This window comes from Caretta caretta, chromosome 14 (genome assembly GCF_965140235.1).
Source record: "Caretta caretta isolate rCarCar2 chromosome 14, rCarCar1.hap1, whole genome shotgun sequence".
Taxonomy (NCBI): Eukaryota; Metazoa; Chordata; order Testudines; family Cheloniidae; genus Caretta; species Caretta caretta.
In genome coordinates, this window is record NC_134219.1 from 39,140,024 (window position 1) to 39,160,082 (window position 20,059).

Genomic DNA, 20,059 nt, shown 5'->3' on the forward strand with positions numbered 1-20,059 from the left:
CAGAATAGTCTTTTGTATATTTCATTTTAACCTTGTCATGTGATTTTTGCGTGGTTTGAACAATGACAATGATCAATATCTATCCCACAGACACTGAGGGTGAGCACTAGATTTAAACTCTGAGATGCAGACTGAAATGGGGAAAGAATTTACTGCCTGATCCCTGCAGTGATGTGAGATCCAGTCAGTAGGGAGAGAGGATGGGAGATGGGGGGAACAGAGCTGGTAAACTGCTGGGTTTGCTCTTGAGAGCCAGACAGCTGAGGCTGAGAACTGTGAACTCACTACACCAGTGCCAGAGAGAGACAGGAATTCTCCTACCAGTGCTGGGCAAAGCTGTCCCTGAAGTCTAAAGGGCTACAGATGACACCCCAAGAGGTGTGATGGGAAAGGGGCAGGGTCTCCTGCTTGCTGAGAGGATGAGGCTGGGCAGAAGGGAGAAGAAAGCCAGGGAAATGAACAGGTCTGACCAGCCCTAAAGCCTGATCAACCCAAAGAGAGCCTGTTGGCCCTGCTGGTCTTCTCCTCACCTACCGCAGTCTCCTGTGTGTGGACTATAGACACACTCTGGGCTCCACGCACCCCGCATGGCTTCCCTCAAACCTGAACTCCCCATGTTTCCTGCTCTGGAACATTTGCTTTTGTGACTGGGTCCCAGCATTTCTCGTGGACTGTCTGTGCTTTTCTACCAGCTTTAACTCATTCCTCTCTCCCTGGTGCCCACGGGAGCTGGGAACGGTGCTGGGCTGGGCTGTGCCGAACCTTGGGATGGGTGGGGATGGTTATATTTTCTTTCTTGCTTTCAAATAATAAAGTAGAAATTAGCTTCTCAAATTCCCAGTGTCCTTTGTCTCGACTAAAGGATCCCAGCGGCCGTCTGGGAAGCCACTAGCCCCAGCCTTCACCACCTCAGACTACAGATGCTAGAACTGCCAACTCGTTGGTTTTCTGAATCTTCTGTGGGTCAGTGGGGAAAATCCATCTGCAGGGGCAGTCCCCTCTGGCCAGCATTTCCCATTCGCCCACCTCCTGCAGGAGGGGAGTTAATCAGCATGGAGAGGTGGGTGTTTTTTAATCTGGGTGGAGCAGTTGTGGAGAGGAATGATAAATTTTGTAAAGGGCTTCTCGAGCTGCTATCAAAAGTGCTGTTGAGAGCTAGGTATGTTTTCATTTAGTTGTAGCCGAGCAAAGGGAGGCCGTACACCCAACACAATGGTGTTTGTCTCTTGGATGCGATGTCATGGGCGGTGGGTATCAAAGGCCAGGGCAGGCTAAACCTCTCCTAATCCAGGGTGTGGCCCCGCCCATGTTCCACCTGAAGGCCCCGCCTCCCTCCCCCTCTTCCCTGAAGCCGGGGTGGGGCTCAGCTCCAACTGAGGGCCTGGAGTTTGGGCCCACCAGCTGCCAGGGACTGGTGCTGCCCTGGGTGGCTTGGGCCAACCCGGGGCGGGGGTCAGTCCAGTGGCTCAGCTCAGAACTCAGGCCAGCCGGTGGCTTGGGGCGGCTGGGGCTCCTCCAGCAGTGGGGGGGCTTGGAGCTCCACCTTGGGGGCACCACTGGCGGAAGGGGTGGGGCTGGCGGATTAGCCTCCCCAAAGGGGGTGTTCTCCTGCCACCTATGCATAATGTAATAATTTTGCTGCAACTGGTGAATTAAAAAAAAAAAAAAAAAAGTCAGGGAGTGTTCTAGGTACCCCTCAGGAGAAGGCTGGTTTATTGGGTGAACATCAGAAACCTCTAAAGGGACATGGGATGGCATCTGGTAACTAGACCCTTCTGCTTCAGCCTGGTCTGCAATTGTCTAGAGACCAAAGACCCGGCTGATGGCAGCTACTAAGGCCTGGATCCACAAAGAGACTAGAAAAATCAATCAACGTGATCTAGAAAGCCTGACTCAGTCACCCAGTCTCTCTATACAAAGCATGGGGAGAGAGAGGGGCCTATGAATGGGATCCACAAAAGCCAGCGTGTTAGGCAGGGAGCTGCCTAAGACAGCCAAGGGGAGATGCTGAGGAGAGGGTACGACTTAGTCCTCGCTCCTCTAATGGAGATAAACTTCTCCCTGCAGCCCAGGTTTCGGGGCTTTGTAACACAAAGGCCCAGGGGAAAAGGCTCACTGTTCAGTACAAGCAACTCCTGTCCCACACCTGACAAACTCACTACACTTAATATTTTCCTGGTATTTATCCATAAGGGGTAGCATGTGAGATCTCTCCTGAAAGCTTATAATGTGTTGTTTCAGAATAGCAGTATGTGTTGATACTCATAAATATTGCAAGATGCATGTATAGGTGATAGAGAAGTAATAACGTAACTATATTGAAAGTTATCCCTTTATGGTGTTGGAGTGGAAGAGAGTCACCAGGGAATCCCTCGTTTTGGTGACAGCCCATTTAAATTGGAGTGAGTTTTTCCTGGCTAGCCCATTATGCAATGAGTTGACCGACTGTCCACCATTGCGCCTATTCAGAAAATGAATGGAAAACTATCAAAGCTGAACTATAAACACTGAAAGGTTGTGACAGTGACAAGGAGGATCTGACAGCGAGGGGATCACCCTGCCTGGGAAGAAAGACAAAAGACTGATTCAGTGTGTCACAAGACACTCTGCATCCAGTCATAGAAACGGGATACTTCCTGGATGACTGGGGGCTGGCTCCTTGGCCCTAGCAAACACTGTGAAAGACTGACCTTTTGGATGACGATCTGTTTTATCAGGTAGAAAATGTAACTTTTAGTGAGTGTAGGCCCTTGTCCCAGTCAGGTGAAACTGGTCTAGTGCCATTGTGATGCTGTGGGGTTCAACCCAGACCAGTGAGGGGTTGTCACCACCTGTGTTGGGTCAGATCCTCCTGAGTGTAGCACTCACAGAACTTTAGTAAGTCTGCTGCTCTCTTAAAGAGACAGTGCACAGCCCCACCCTGTTAGTTAGCTGAGGATTCACACGGCACTGAGATGGTTTGTTGTAAAACTAAAACTGAATTTATTCCCAGGGAACCTAGGATTAAGGGATGTCCAGTAAGTGTGAAAAAGCCAGGAGAGGTTACACACAAAACGTGCTTTCTAGTGTGTACATTTATCTTCAGTGAATCTGAGCCTTGTGTCTCAGCAGGTTTCTCGCCTAGACTCAGTATCTGGGGACCTTCAGACCCCTTGGCTGGAAGATTCCACCTTTCACAGGTGTACAGGAGCTCGGCCTGCTTGGATCTGCCCAGCAATGTGTGCCAAGCTGGCTTTGTGGCCTGGTTATAGCTTCCAGAGTTCAATGACCTCGCCTCAGGAGGCAGGAAGGTTTCTTGGAGCTGTGGCTTCCATCTCCCATTGAGAGTGGGAAGTGCCATCTTCCACTTTGGTTGACATTGTCTCCCCTTGGTGTAAATGTAATTTCATTGCCCTCGCTCCATTTGCATTGCAGACAGGTTCAGGCAGGCGGAAGAACCACATTCCTTTATCTGGGGCAAGATGACTTAAGCCTGACAGCCAGGTTTTTAAGAACATATTCCTGCTCATGTATATGCACGTACCTCATGCAAGAATATCACTGAGCAGTGAGTTTGTAGTTTTCCAATGCTATACGACACAGCACCTTTTAGATCCACATTATGGCAACAGTGAGTTGGGCTGATTAAGCCAGCTAAAACTGCTCAATACCAGGGAGCCCCTTGGCTTCTGGCATTGGGATGCTCTCAGGGTCAAAGGGATCCTCCAGGGGCTGGAGGGGGTCTATTCTTAGCTTGCAGGGCTGGTATAGCCCGGGGGAGAGCGCTCCAGTGGTGAGAGGCTGGCTGTGGTTGGGGCTAACACCCAGCTGGCACAGGCAAGATTCCTGGCATCGGAGGCAGCTGGAAGTGAGGTGAATCCCAGCCCTGGGCGCACTCAGCAGCCTCCCAGCACCTCTCTCTGCCTGCGAATGTACCGCTGGGAACCCCTCTGCTGGAGTCAGGTGGCCTAGGTGCCTGCCTGTGAGAATGAGTTAGGCAGATGTCAAGCTGCACAAAACAGCCAGAGGAGAGAGTGTGTGTGTGTGATCCCTCCCTTAAGCATGTAGCCCAGGGGTCAGAGTAATCACCCAGATGTGGGAGGCCCAGGTTCAATTCCCTCCTCTGCCTGATGGGGAGAAAGGATTTGAACAGGGGGTTCCCAGTGCTCTCACCTCTGGGCCATGGGATCTTCTGATGTGGGGGTCCCTTAATCTCTCCTGCTGAACCTGTGACACTTTGGAGGAGTCTTTACAGAGTCCTTGAAAAAGAGGACTGGACCCCCACAAGTGGGTACCCCACCACTGGCCTGCCAGAGTTGTTCTCTCCCCAGCAGGGACCCTGCTGGGGGAGCAGCAGCTGCTCAGTTCAGGCTCCCAGATCTCAAGGGAGGAGGCAGCAGCATGTGACCCCGGATGAAAAACTGAGACACAGATCCTGCCATGGATCTACCAATCCAGTGCTCTGGAACAGGCCCCGCGAGGACCTCTGCAGTGTGCCAGCCCCCCTCTGCGGGTCTCACTCTTTCCTGACCGCAAGCCACTTAGTTTCACCAAACCCTCAGCTCCCTTCCCACCCAGCAAGTCCACCTGAGTTGGACACCCGAGGGAGACTTGTACACCCAAAGGGAGCGACACACCCCCACCTTCAGCATCGGACTGGACTCTCAGCCAGTGTCGGGAAAGCAGGAGGGATAGATAGAGATTTCTGGAAGACATAGAGCATCCGTGGTTAGCACAGAGATCAGAAAGTTACAGCATGGTCCATCTTGGCCAGCCTAGAGCACACAGTCCTCCAGCCTCTCTTTCGTCCCAGTTCCAGAAAGTCTAAAGCCTCCAAGAGCCCACACTTAACAACCCCTGACATGGCCCCTCCTCAGTCCTTTGTTCTTGTCCCTGGGCAGACCTTGTTCCTTGTCCTCCTCCTCAGCCCTTTGTTCTCCAGCTGGTCAAACAGGGCTGGCTTACTGCGGAGGGGAGGAGGGCCATCCATGGTTGTTAGGTGCTAGGTACCAAATGTCTGGGCAATTCAAGTGGCCATTGTGTTCTCAGACTCTCCATGGACATGGAGTGCAGACATCTAGGCATCAGTCACAGCTGGATCTCTGCAGAGAGTAAACAACCTTTTCCGGACACCTAGTTAACAAGTATAGGGGAAACTGAGGCACGGACACTTTTCATACAAAAATATTACAAAAAATTTCCACTGTGTCACACCTCTTCCCCCTTCAAAGCCAAACTGAGTGGGGATCACTTTAGCCAGTGAGCTGGGGAAGAACAGGTACCCCTTTCTGGGACAAAGCATCCACTATACGAGCGCACCCTTCTTTCTTTGAACAGGGACCAGACCCCTCTGGACATAACAGTGACTGAATAACTCCCCTGCAGGCCCCCAGCCTGGGACAGATCAAGTGCAGTTAGGGCTGAATTAAGGCATAGGCAACCTAAGTATATGCCTAGGGCCAAAGGCCTGCACCCCGTTTTGGAGGGGGTTTGCATGAGGCCAAAATTGAGCGAGTGGCAATGTGACCTCCCATGCACCAGGTCACAACACAGCTCACTCCATTTTGTCCCCCATGCCATGCTCCCTGTCCTATTTGGGGTGGGGGGGTTAATGGGGCCAAAGCTGAGTGGGCAGAGCACCAGCCTCTGAACCAGATTAGCTAGAGCTTCACCGCTGATATGCAGGTGTGCGACAATGAGCTGCTGTCAGTGTCAACAGCGGGGAGCCAGCCGGGAGAGGGGCAGAGGGGATCCCTAGTGCAGGGGGGAAGACATGAAGGACTTTTGCCTAGAGCCCAGGGATGGATTAATCCGGCCCCACAAATAACTCCAGGAAACCTGGTGGCAAAGCTCTGACAGCTCCATGGAGTGAAGGGAGCAGAGCCGGTAGCTCCGGCCCAGGACTGGTAGCCAGTGAGCGTGGGGTGCAGACAAGAAACCAGCTCTGGCCAACTGCTCCCTGTGCCCGTCTGTTATGAGAGAAAATCGTACACAGTGTCAGTGTCACCGAGAAACACGGTCTACAGGTCTATCTCTGGGCTGCCTCTCCAGGACCAGGACCCCCATCATCCCTGTGTCCATGTAGACATTGGGGACTCTCTGGAACAATCCCCAGTCTCTGTAGAAACCCCCCCTTCTCCCTGCTCTCTGGGATTGTCTCTTGTCTGTTTGCCCAATGGTACATTTGCTTCTATGCATGACGCTCCCTTAATGCGGGGAGAAGCTGCCCGTGCCCAGTGGAGGTGGGTCCCCAGGGGGCTGCAGATCTGTGGGTTGATCGCTAGGACCCAGGAGCGGCTGGGAGGCGGCTCTGGCGGGAGGATCGCGGGGCTCAGCCCGGCCCAGGAAGTGACTCGCAGCCGCTGCGGGGACTCTGGCTCCCGGCGAGATCCCCGAGCCCCGGCGGCTGGTGCTGGGAGCCCGGAGCCCGGGCTGCAGCCGGGAGAGGGGAACCTCCAGCCGGGCCCTGCCCGCTGCTCCCCGGGAGCCTCTCCCAGGGCAGAGCCCCCAGCCCGGCCAGGGCCCCTTCCCGGCCCGGCCCCTGCCCCGGGGGGCCCCGCTCGGAGGGAAGGTAAGAGAGACCCGCCCCCCCCGGCACCCCCGGGCTGCTCCCCGCGGAGCCGGCTGCGATTCCCTGCCCCGGGCCCGGGAAAGCTGCCGCAGCCCCCGGTGTGCGCGGGGCGGGGGGAGCCCGGCCGGGCCCTGCTGGCGGTGGGGCTGGGACACCTGAGGGGTGGGGCAGAGGAGGGGGGAGCCGCGAGGGGGCAGAAGATGGCAGGGAGGTGAGATCAGGGGGTATTGAGGGGGGAACAGGGATGTGTGAGGCCGGGGGCAGGAGGGGGATGCAGGGGGCAGGGGGAGGTGGCTCTAAGAGGGGGCAGGAGGGGGATGCAGGGGGCAGGGGGAGGTGGCTCTAAGAGGGGGCAGGAGGGGGATGGGATGGGGGCAGGGGGAGGTGGCTCTAAGAGGGGGCAGGAGGGGGATGCAGGGGGCAGGATGAGACGGGGGCTGGGCTGTTGTTCCACTGCAGGGAGGTTGGGACGATTCAGGGTGATCGGGGGCAGGGGGGGAATTATGGGGCTAAGGGGAAAGAGGCTGGAATGGAGGGAAGACATAGGGGGCTCTGGGAGGGACAGGGGGGATGTGGGGAGGGGAGGCTGGGGGGAGACCGAGAAGAAGAGCAGACTGGCTGGGGAAGGGAGAGCCGGGGGGCAGGGAGAAGGCTGCAGGCAGAGGGGTGGGGAGAAATACAAGGCAGCTCCCCTGCCCCGTGGGGTAAGGGAGGGTGAGGGGGCTGCCCTGCCCAGCGGCCAGTGGGGATTTGTTCCCCTACAAATGGTCAAACCAGCAGTGGGGGATGGGCAGGGTGACCGTCCCTCCCGAACTGGGCAGGACAGTCCTGAAGTGCAGAGTTCAAGTCCCGGTCCTGGGCTGAAGGACTCCCGGACACCATTTGTCCCGAATTCCCTGCTCCGGGGCAGCGCCAGCCTGTTCCCCGTGGGTGGGATTGAGGTGGGACCCCCCCCCTTGGCCTCGAGCCCCCGCCCCCTGCTCCTCCTCTTCCCTGCCCCCTGGCCAGCCAGAAGCTAGATCCAGGCCATAACAAGAGCTGCCCCGTCTGCAGTGGGGAGTCCCAGACTCTCCGCCTGCCCTGGGGGGCCGGCAGATGGGCCGGGGGATGCTAGGGGCACTGGGGTTGCCAGCTTGCTAAGTCCAGAGAACTGAACACCTTTGTCCCGCCCCTGCCCCCGCAATTTTCGTTGAGGCCCCGCCCCGTCCCACCTCTTCCCGAGGCCCCGCCCCCCGCTCACTCCATCCCCCCCTCCCTCCTTTGGTCACTCTCCCCCACCCTCTCTCCTGTCTCCTTTTCACTGCAAGGCCCAAACGGGCACCAGGAGAAGGCCAGGAGTGCAACGGTTTGAATGTGGGAGATGCACACACTGGCCTACACAGAGACTCTTTCTCCACAAACTTTCTCGGGGCCCGACGGGGGAGGTGCTGGTACAGGAGTCCCCACAGGGCCCCAAGATGGGCAGTCTCATGTCAGGGCCGGCCTTAGGGAAAATGGCACCCTGGGCGAACTTGCATTTTGCTGCCCCTGGCCCCCATGGGCATGAAGCACCCTCACCCCAATTGCCTCCCTACCCTCCCTTCACCCCAACCCCTGCAGTGAGCCCCCTTTGTCCCTAACCCTGCCCCCTCCTGCATGCTAACCCCTACGTTGTGCCCCCTTCACCCCAACTCCTACCCCCAAGCTCTGCATCCCCTTCCTGCACCCACATGGGGAAACTGACCTGGATGCAGGGATGGAGCAGCTGGCATTGCTGCTCGCTCCCCCACTGGACTGATGCTTGTCTGCCCAATGCACCCCTAGGGGGCTGTGAGGGGGGCAGCAAGGTCGGGACGCCCTGCATCCAGATCCTGTTCCCCGCCTGGGCTGTGTAAGGAGAGGGCAGGAGAGCAGCAGCTCCTGATGCTGACATCATCACACGGTCTCTTTAAGAAAGCACCCAGGGTCGGTCAGGCACCTGAAGGCTTGTTCAGACACAAACTGTGGGCCCCAGAGAGGCAGCAGCACACACAGATTCCCCCTGTCCCATCACCCCAGCTTAGTGGAAATCGGATACATGGAGTGGGACACCACGATCGGAGCTGACTGGAGCCTCCAGGATCTCTTTTCTACCTGGTGTTCCAGTCCAAAATCAGAGACCCGGTCACCCTAATCAGCACTCCAGCCCCCTGCCAAGGGCAGGTGGAGGGTCCAGGGCTCTCTGCAGTGGCCTAGGCTCCCTGTGCAGATATTATCACAGCCCAGCTTCCAGTATGGCCAGGGGGCAGGACCTCAGGGGGAAGAGGTGGAGTAGGGGGCGGGGCTGTGGAGAGAGGAGGAGCGGGGCTGGGAGCCCTGCCAGCCCCACCCCACAGCACCAGCACAGGGGTCCAGGGCTGCTCCCACCCGAGCACCCACAGCGACCCCTAGACTGCCCCCCCGAAGTCCCGCGGAGCCTCCTGGGCTGCTAACTCCCAGCACCCGCAGTGCCCCCGAGGCCACTCCCCTGACCAGCCACCCCCCACACACACCCCCGCGAGCACCCTCAGGATTCCCAAGATTTTGTCCGGGTTATAGTACAAGTCATGGACAGATCATGCGCCGTGAAATTTTGTTTACAGCTCGTGACCTGTCCCTGAGTTTTACTAAAAATATCCGTGACTCTAAGGAGCCTTACCCATGATATTGGGTTGATGCTGCCTCCTGCAGTGTGATCTGGGGCCCAGACTGAGCAGCTGCTGCTTCCCCAGCGGGGTCTTTGCCAAGGAGAGACCTTCATTAACCCCCTCTGTGTCCAACCAGGGGAGGGGGGAGAAGGGGGATGGGATGAGCGGACAACTTCCGTGGCTGGACCGGGGCAGTCCTGGGCTCTGCCAACACCAGCCCCTGAGCCGGAGCCTGCAGGTGACTGGGAGAGACCCGGGCGAAAGGGCTGGGGCCAGGCAGGAAAGTGACTCTGTACAACGGGCCCCTTTCAGGGACCTGCTGGTGAGTTTGTACCTAAGAGGGAGGGGCTCCCCCATACCTGCGGATCCCCGAACTGCTGCCCTCAGTGACACAGCCAAGCTCACACTGGAGAGCGAATGCCCCTGTGAATGGGACAGTCCTCAGTTCTCCCAGGCAGAGGGGAGAGGGAAGGAAACAGGAAGGGGAATGGTGAGACGGAAAGGGGCAGCAGGAGCAAGAAGTAGGGAGGGAGGTTCCCAGCTCCCAGACCTGCTGGATCCATTCCCTGCATCACCTCTGGGCAGCCTGACTCTCCTGGGAGCAAGGGGAGGAGCTGACAGAGGAAAAGCCAGGCCCTGCCCCGGCCTAGTTCCAGCAGTGCCCTGCCCTGCCCTGGGGCCAATGTCAGGGGGAATTCCCCAAATTGGTTCCTTTTATTCTGCTCTTTTCTAGCCTTTGTCTTAGTGAATCTGTCCCTGGGAGGGTTTAAAAGTCTCAGGGGTTCAGTGCTGGTGGGAGGGGCAAGGTCTGTGTTGGAATAAAGTGACTGAGGGTTTTCCCAGCTTCTGTCTGGACAGAGCGTCTGTCTGCAGGGGGGGACCCTGGGGGGAATCGGGGTGTGAAATGGACTCAAGCCCCTTCTGAAACCTCCCCCATCACCCCTCTCACCCTGACAGGCTGAGGAATCACATCCACGTTTCGCTCCAGATCGTCCCATCTTCCAGGGGACAGGGAAGGGAAATGGCTGTGATGGAGCCAGCTCAGACAGGGGATTTTCAGGGAGCTGCAGGGGGATTTGCTGTACAGGGGGAGGGGCAGGACAGGGTTTGACACATTCAACTTGGAGCATGATTTTCTGAACAGGCCCATTGGCCGGGTGGGGGGAGTGGGGAACATTCCCCCCATTTCTGAACCAGGAAACACCCCCCTGGGCAGGGCTGGGAAAAGTGACCAGACTCCCAGTGCTGGAGCCTGACCCCACTGGCCAGAGGCTGCTGTGAAATACGAAGGGAAGCTGTCAGGATTCCTGTCCCTGCCCCCGGCTTAAGCTCTGCTTCCCGTCTCAGCCTGTGGCTGGGAAGGCGAGTGGGAAATGAGAAGACCCTGCCCTGCTTCGTCTGCTGGGGGGGACAAGGAGCTCTCACCTTCTCCCCATGCCTTAAAGCCTCCTGGCTGCTCTGAGCAGGGTGTGGGTGGGATTCTGCTCCTCTGGGCTTCCTCCCCTGTGAATAGAGGGACTGTGGCTGGGGCAGCAGGTGCTGAGTGGGGGAACTGATGTTTCAGATGCCGGTGACCTTCGAGGAGGTGGCTGTGTATTTCACCGAGGGGCAGGGGGCTCTGCTGGACCCCGCTCAGAGAGCCCTCTACAGGGACGTCATGCAGGAGAACCATGAGATGGTGACCTCGCTGGGTAAGAGATTCCTGTGGCCTCAGCTAATGGAAGCCGTGGGGTCTGTGTGTCTGAATCTGGTCAGGTTCTTCCCTGGTCTGTTAGATTGGAGGAGGAGGGTCGCATAGTCCACAGCTCCAGTGCACATAGGCGCCGACTCCGTGGGTGCTCCTGGGCTGGAGCCGCAACGGGGAAAAATTAGTGGGTGGTCTGCACCCTGTGGCAGCCAAGCTCCCCTGCCCTACCTCCTACTCTCCCCCGAGCTCGCCGCGTCCCCGCCCCTCCGCCTATCTCCCAGGTTTCCCGCCCGGCTGCTGCCAAACAGCTGTTTGAATGCTCTGGGGGGGGGGGAGGAGCACAAATGTGGCGCGCTCAGGGGAGGAGGTGGGGAAGAGGCGGGGCCAGGGTAGGGATTTGGGGAAGGAGTTAGAATAGGGGAGGGGTGGAGTTGGGGTGGGGACTTTGGGGAAGGGGTTGAAATGGGAGGCGAGGAAGGGGTGGAAAGGGGCGGGGCCTCATGGAAGAGGTGGAGTGGGGATGGGGACAGAGGCAGAGGGGGGTGTCGAGCACTCACGGAAAAGAGGGGAAGTCGGCGCCTATGCCAATGTGAGAGAGACTTGCGTCTCAAGACCCCATTCAAGGGAACAGGGGAGTCAGAAATGGACAGGCTAACTCATTCCCATCTCTCCAGCTGTCCAGGGGCCAGAAGCAGGGTATTGCCCTGTCTGTAATATTTCTCCTTCACACACCGTTCACCTTGCTCCATCTGTGGGGAGGGCTCTAGGTTCTGCAAGCTTGGAAATAGGCAGGAGTTTAACACCTGAACTGTGTCTGTGTGTCAGGAAGTACCCCAGAGCGCATCTACCCTGAGACCTCCTAGTGAGGGGGTAAAAAGAACCCTTACCCCCAAATGTCTGCTGCTCTCAAGGGGTCTGAGTTACCACAATCCCATGTAGCGTCAGGTTAATCTCGGGGAATGTTCCTTGTGATAAATACTCTACCAATGCTCCATGCACCCTGAGCTTCCCTGATTTCACTCCCTGAGCAGGATTTCCCATTCCCAAACCTGACCTGATCACCCGGCTGGAACGAGGGGAAGAGCCGTGGGTCCCGGATCTCCAGGTCTCTGAGGAAAGTGGGAGCCCGAGAGACACCCACACAGGTGAGGAGTCAGGGAAACTGAGACAGAACCCTCTGGCGAGTGAAGGAAAAAGCTGGGACTCCCAAAACGTGCCGTGAGCGAGAGCCCCCAGTTCTGCCCCATCTCACCCAGATCAGGGCTGCAGTCAGCAGGTGTTGTATCATCAAGGCAAATATCAGTCATAGCTTCCCACCCATCTTGTTAACTGTCGGGAATTTCCTCCCTGACTTTCCTTCCCTGGGAGTGTTTGGGTGGGATGTGGAGGCAGAATCCAATGTCTCCATCTCCCCAACAGTCACTGTGTGGTGTTTTCCCTCTTTGCTATTCCCCTTTCTGTCCTTTCTCCCCAGCACAGGCAGTGACTCCTGTCTGGATTCTCTCTCTCCCAGCAGGTGATAGGACAGTGAGTGAGAACAAGGAGGAGACTCAGCAGCAGGAAGGTCCTGAGCAAGTGGAACCCCAGGAGAGGTTTTTGAGAAAAGCTGAAGAGAATTTTTCCCAGGGCTTGGAACAGGGAAATACCTGGGGAGATCGACACAGCTCAGAGATGCAGCTGGGAAACCATCCCAGGAAGAAACTGGATAAATCCACTGAATGTGGCAGAGGATGCAAGGATCCCAAGGAAACCACAGTCCAGCAGACAAGTCACAATGAAGAGAAACCCTACAACTGCGTTGACTGTGGGAAAAGATTCCGTTTCAGTGCAAACCTTCTTAGACATTGGAGAACCCACACAGGAGAGAAGTCCTATGAATGCTTGGACTGTGGGAAAAGCTTCCGTGAGAAGTCAAACTTTATTACACACCAGAGTCTGCACACAGGAGAGAAACCCTATAAATGCCTTGAGTGTGGGAAAAGTTTTAGTCAGAGGTCATATCTTATGTCACATCACAGAACCCACACAGGAGAGAAGCCCTATAAATGCTTGGACTGCGGGAAAAGCTTCAGTAGGAAGCTATGTCTTGTTGTACACCAGAGACTGCACACAGGAGAGAAACCCTATAAATGCTTTGAGTGTGGGAAAAGTTTTAGGCAGTGGTCACAGCTTATGTCACATCACAGAACCCACACAGGAGAGAAGTCCTATAAATGCTTGGACTGTGGGAAAAGCTTCAGTAGGAAGCTATGTCTTATTGTACACCAGAGAGTACACACAGGAGAGAAACCCTTTAAATGCCTTGAGTGTGGGAAAACTTTCCGTCACCGCTCAAACCTTATTAAGCATCAGAGAATCCACACAAGCGACAAACCCTATAAATGCCTCGACTGTGGGAAAAGTTTCATTAACAGAATAAAACTTACTAGTCATCACAGAATCCACACAGGAGAGAGACCCCATAAATGCTTTGACTGCGGGAAAAGCTTCATACACAAGTCAAGACTTATTGTACATCAGAGAGTCCACACAGGAGAGAGACCCTTTATATGCTGTGAGTGTGGGAAAAGTTTTATTCGGAGTGCAGAGCTTATTAGACATCAGATCACCCACACAGGAGAGAGACCCTTTAAATGCCGTGAGTGTGGGAAAAGTTTTAATCATAACTCAGCGCTTATTACACATCAGCGAACCCACTCAGGAGAGAGACCCTATGGATGCCTTGAGTGTGGGAAAGGTTTTATTGAGAACTCAGCGCTTACTAGACATAGGAGAATCCACACGGGAGAAAGACCCTATAAATGCCAGGAGTGTGGGAAAAGTTTCAGTGTGAAATCAACCCTTAATACACATCAGAAAACCCACACAGGAGAGAAACCCCATAAATGCTTGGACTGTGGGAAAAGCTTCATTCAGAAGTCAAAACTTAGTGTACACCAGAGAGAACATACAGGAGAGAGACCATATAAGTGCCTTGACTGTGGGAAAACTTTCATTAAGTGCTCAGACCTTATTAAGCATCAGAGTATCCACACAAGCGACAAATCCTATAAATGCCTCGACTGTGGGAAAAGTTTCACTGACAGAATAAAACTTAGTAGTCATCAGAGACTCCATACAGGAGAGAACCCCCATAAATGCTTTGACTGTGGGAAAAGATTCATACACAAGTCCAGGCTTATTGTACACCAGCGAGTGCACACAGGAGAGAGACCCTTTAAATGCCGTGAGTGTGGGAAAAGTTTTAGTCAGAGTGCAACGCTTATTACGCATCAGCGAACCCACACAGGAGAGAAGCCCTATGGATGCCTCGAGTGTGGGAAAAGTTTTATCGCAAATTCAGCCCTTACTAACCATAGGAGAATCCACACGGGAGAGAGACCCTATAAATGCCACGAGTGTGGGAAAACTTTCCGATACCGCTCAAACCTTACTAAACATGGGAGAATCCACATCGGAGAGACACATTATAAATGCCTTGAGTGTGGGAAACGTTTTGCTGACAGAACAAAACTTACTGTTCATCAGAGAATCCACACAGGAGAGAGACCCCATAAATGCTTAGACTGTGGGAAAAGCTTCATTCAGAAGTCAAAACTTATTCTACACCAGAGAGTGCACACAGGAGAGAGACCCTTTAAATGCTTGGAGTGTGGGAAAAGCTTCATTGAGCAGTCACAACTTATTCTACACCAGAGAGTGCACACAGGAGAGAGACCCTTTATATGCTGTAAATGTGGGAAAAGTTTTATTCGGAGCACAGCGCTTATTACACACCAGAGAACCCACTCAGGAGAGAGACCCTATAAATGCCTTGAATGTGGCAAAAGTTTTAGTCAGAGCTCAAATCTTATTGCACATAAGAGAACCCACACAGGAGAAAGACCGTATAAATGCTTGGACTGTGGGAAAACTTTCAGTCAGCGCCCACACCTTACTAAACATGGGAGAGTCCACACAGGAGAGAGACCTTCTAAATGCCTTGACTGTGGGAAAAGCTTCAGTAAGACCTCAGAGCTAACCAAACATCAGAGAATGCACAAGGGTGAGAGACCCTAGGAATAGCTTGGCTGCAGGAAAAGATTCAATTTGACTTCATACTTCAGTGACCCACACAACAGAGACCTTGAATGTGGGGGAAGGTTCATTTGGTGCTCCTGGAGTATCAGGCGTCCGCAAATCTGCGCAGGGAAGAAATTTCTGAGACGTTCTCAGTGTGGAAAATGCTCCAAGTGGAGTTAACACCATGTTGGACATCAGAGACTCCTCCACACAGCAGGGAAATTCTGTCAGGGCCCTGACTGAGGCTGGCCATGGTGACAAACCCATTTCCTCGTTCCCACACACATCCGGGGCATTTGGCTCCCAAGGACCCAACTGCCCATTGTTGGGGTGAGGATCCAGCAGCAGCCGAGCATCAGCTGGTCAGTGACCCTCTGGGTCTGCCTGGTCTAAGCAAACCCCAGGCAGAGGAGGAGAAGCCCTGATCAGCCCCTCCTCCCTGCTGCAGCCCTGGTTGCTGAGCTGATGGGCCACAGGGCGGGTAAGGGAGAGAGAGAGAGAGAAACTCCTCCGGCCGCTCCCTCTGCCTGGCTGAAGTTCCCCCCCCTCTCCCTTCCCCTCCCAGATGGGATCCCCCTGCCATGGAGAGGAAGAGAAGGATACTTGGTCCAGGATCCACCTTCACTCTAGACCCCTGTCCCCATCCCCCAGCCGCTTCACTCTAGACCTCTGTCCCCAATGCACCAGCTGCTGGTCTGGGCTCCACCATTTACTTGGGGCTGTTCCCTGCAGGGGGAGTGTCCCTGGGGGCTGGTAACTCCTCCCTCCCCAAATCCCCCAGGGTGCTGGGCTCCGGGGATCAACCATTAGGGGACCAGGGTGATGGGTTATGGGGAGGACACTGGGGGCTGAATGGTTGGGGCTGGTGGAACTGGGAAGCAGGGGGAGCTGGGTGCTGGGCTGTCGAGTGTTTGGGGATGATGGGATAAGAGGCGAGGGAGAGCACAGGGGTAGAGAGGTGCTGCCTCCTCACTCTCCCCTTCTGCCCCTTCTCCCTGCCCCCGCTGCATTCAGACAGCACCATTAGCAGAGACTGATTCCCACAGGGCCTTTTGTTGGAAGTCTGGATTTCCCACCTCTGCTACAGCAGCATCAGCCTCTGAGAGGGAAGCAGCGTTGCCTAGTGGATAGAGCACTGGCCTGGGGCTCAGGAGACCTAAGCTCTGTTCCCAGCTCTGCCAGCAGCTTGCGCGGTGACCTGACACAAATCTGTGCCTTCCAGAGAGGGAATAAATGGGGAGTGATGATATCAGCCTCCGAGTGGTTGGGATTAGCTAGTGCGTCTCCTTTGTTCCTCCTCCCCTTTTTTTAGTCTAGACTGACCCTGAGCAGTTTATTCCAATCGTTCATTAGCAAAGTGATTGTTAGAGTCACTTAGTGGCCCCTTTGGAGTGAGATTGTCTCATTCCCAGACATCCTCACATTGCTCCATGTTATGCTGAAAAACATTTAATTTTTTGTGCTGTTTCTCCCTTATACACCAGAATTCAATAGATTCTATAAGAGCTGGAGCAGGGCTAGTAAAATAATGTGGTGTTTTAACTTCTGTGTTATATGAGGGGGACGGGGTGAGTCTGGGGGATTCCCTCCTGCCCCCATCAACCTCACACATCTTCTCTCACAGAGCAGCCTCTGCCCAAGCCGTGGAGAGTTTATCCTTTTCCCTTTCTACCCCTCCACCTTCATGTGTGTCATTTACCAGTGACCTTTGCCCACCATGCTTAGGAATCAGGCTTTGATTTCTTTGATCCTCAATCAGGCCCCTGGGTGCTGGAGAAGAAAATGTCACATTCCTGAAGGGGGAATTCAAATGAACCCCAAAGCACGGTTTGAGCTGCAAGCCCAGCCTCCAGGTATTGGTAAAGTGACATCTGGAGTTTTTCCAGCTAAATCCAGATCATTTGCAGATAGGAAGTTTTTGATTGTCTTTTTTTCCTCTTTTATGATGATGATGATGCTAAATCTTTTGTCAATAACAAAGCCAGATAATGCAGTGGTGCTGAGTAAAGCAGCTTCAGGCTGTTCAGAAGGAAATGGGTAAATTTGTTCTCCAGATTTTGAGTCTTAAGATTCTCTGGATTTCACCTCATGAATTCGGGAAAGTGGTTTGTAGCCCACCCTGCATTGTGGATTTCTTTCTTTCCCGAAGGCTGTTCTGTCACATATTTTGATATTAAATTAGTTTGACAGGTATGGGCTGTGGGTGAACCCCCACTTTGGGGAGGCTAGCCTGTTGGCCCCACCCCTCCTCCCGAAGCTCTGCTCCCCCTGCACACTAGAGCCCCCAAACCAAACCCCCCGATACCAGAAGGAGCCATGACACACACACACCCATGACCAGAGGAGCCCCGGCTTGCCCACCCCAGGCCAGCCCCCAAAGGCCCAGCACCGGGCTGAGTGCCACACCAGGCGGCTCCCCCACACCGGGCCATGGCGGCCTAAGCACCTTTGCAAGCCGCTCCCCAACGAGCGCCAGGTTGAGCCGCTCCCACCCACCCCCCACCCGAGCAAGCACCAGGTCAAGCCGCTCCCCCACACCCACCCGAGCATGGGACCATTCCACTCCCTGCCCGAGTGCCAGGCAGAGCTGGTACCCTCCTCCCCCATCTGAGCCAATGGCCTCAGTGCCCAGCCAAGCCGCCTCACTCCCCCGCCCCCCCCCCCGACTCCCATTCCCGCCGTTTGCTCACAGCGTCCCTCCTCACTGCCCCGCCCCTGAGGAGAAGCGACATGGTGAGCAGTGGGGACCTGTGGGGGGAGAGGTGGAGTGCAGGCAGGCAGGTGGCAGCACAAGGTGGTGGGTGGGTGAGTGGGGCCTCACGTCCCTCGGGGGTGCCTGCGCTAGGGAAGGGATTTCAAAAGACAAATGAGCACTTGCCAAAATAGTCCTTTTGATTTTCTTTTCACGTTTCCCTGGCCTTAGTCATGAGATTTTCTTGTTTTTTGAACAAAGAAAATGATCAGTATCCACAAAAACACTGAGGTTGAGTGCTGGATACGCACTCCGAGAGGCAGGGACTGAAACGGGGAAGGAAGTTGCTGCCTGATCCCTGCAGAGATGTAAGATACACTCAGGAGGGTGGGGGGATGGGGGGGTTGGACAGGGCCTTGTGTGACGTTACACCCCATATTCTTCATAGAAATATTGTTATGATATGACTATGGCATAGCGAAGATATGTTTTATGCAAGATGGGTCATGTGCGGTATCATTGAATGGGTTATGATCTACTGAATGTGTTTATCCAATTGGAAAGATGTATCGTTTCTGTATCTGAAGTTAGGAATATTGACTATGTAACAATTACAACTGTGTGTGTATTTGGGGGAACACCCACCAGACCGTCGGCAATCAGCCTGGATGGGCCATTAAGGACAATAGAACTTTCAAGACACTAATCTCCCGCCTTCCGGAGAAGCTTCCTGGGATGCTGCTTTGACCCTGCAAGGTCAGGTGATGATATCACCTGGTAAGGAGTCCCGCCTTGGACACTGCTGGTACTTTTCCACTAGAAACAAGGGATTCCCGCCTTATGTAAATTCTATTTAAGGCTGGGAAGTAAGGCAATCCGGGGTCTTCTCCACTGCCTGCCCGCCCAGAAGGAAGACTGATAAAAACACCTGGAGAAACAAAGGAACTAAGCAGGGGAAAGGCAAGGGCTGAGTCCGGGCTGAGACAGGGGTCTAGCCTGTAAAGAGACATAACTGGACCTCTGAGCTGTAGGAACTCTGCAACCTGCCTAAAACAACATTTAGGGTGAGAAGGTGGAAGTGGCCTATTCTCAACAGTTGCCAAGAAGGGGTGAATGTCAAAAGGGGGAAATTATTGTTTGTGGTGCTAACCTAATCACCTTGATTTGGCCTCGTTAGCACTACATACAGTAATTTCCCCTCTGTTGACATTCACCCCTTCTTGTCAACTGTTGAGACTAGGCCACTTCTACCTTGATTCAATGGACCTCGTTAGACTGACCCCCCACTTGGTAAGGCAACTCCCATCTTTTCATGTGCTGTAATATATATTCTGCTTAGTGTATTTTTCACTCCATGCATCAGATGAAGTGGGTTTTAGACCACGGAAGCTTATGCCCAAATAAATGTGTTAGTCTCTAAGGTGCCACAAGGACTCCTTGTTGTTTTCGCTGATACAGACTAACACAGCTGCCACTCTGAAACCTAAGCTTAGTTTGTGTGGTTTTTTTTCATTTGTTTCATTTGCTCAGTAATCTGCTTTGTTCTGTTTGCTATCCTTTCTAATCACTTAAAATTTACCTTTTGTAGTTCATCAACTTATTTCTTGTTTATATCAAAACCCAGTTTGTGCAATTCAGAATGGGGGAGAAAGCCGTGCATGTCTTCCTGCACATTGAGGGAGCGGGTGAATTTCATGGCTTATGCTATATGGATTTCTATACAGCGTAAGGTAATATAATTTTGGGTTTACACTCCAGAGGGGGTGAGCACAGGAGTGCTGGCCATTGCCCAAGCTGAGTCCTCCCACCGAGAGCTGTTGCAGACTCTCTGTGAGCTGGGTGTTGGATGGAGTGGGGGTGGAGGATTTAGCTTTTATTTCTTGCTTTGAAAAGAATAAAGTTGAATTTAGTTTCTCAAACCCCCAGTGCCCCTTGTCTTGAATAATGGGGGGGAGGGAGAATGGTCTTTGATGGTCTCACTCAGACGCTGTCTGGCTGTCACCCATTGACGCAGCTGGGGAAAAGGCTGGTATCATTCTGGGGTGTGTTAACGTGAGTGTTGTAGGTAAGTTGTTGGAGGTCGTTGTCCTGCTCTGCTGGGCACTGGGGAGGGCGCAGCTGGAGTCCTGTGTCCGGTTCTGGGTACCACACGTTAGGAAAGATGAGGACAAATGGGATTGAGTCCTGAGGAGAGCAACAAAAGATGATCTAAGGTTTAGAAAACCCGACCGGTGGGGGAAGGTTAAAAGAGGTGGGTCTATTAGTCTTGAGAAAAGCAGACTGGTGATGATCTGCAGCCATGTTAAGGGCTGTTATATAGAGTTATACATATTATAAAATGAGGTAAATAGCTAGATGAGTTGATGTACCCCCTGGAAGACCTTTGTGTACCCCCAGGGGTGCAACTACCCCTGGTTGAGAAG

General features: G+C 54.1%; 1 protein-coding gene across 1 annotated transcript in view; it reads left to right on the forward strand.

Annotated features, from left to right (window-relative positions):
• LOC125621541 (uncharacterized) overlaps nt 1-19,555 on the forward strand; it is a 29,499-nt gene extending 9,944 nt beyond the window's left edge. The window contains 2 exon segments of the mRNA XM_075119881.1: nt 12,736-14,922; nt 14,924-19,555. Of these exon segments, the coding sequence (XP_074975982.1) occupies nt 12,736-14,922; nt 14,924-14,975 (2,239 nt within the window). The 3' untranslated portion in view covers nt 14,976-19,555.
• The last annotated feature ends 504 nt before the right edge of the window (nt 19,556-20,059 follow it).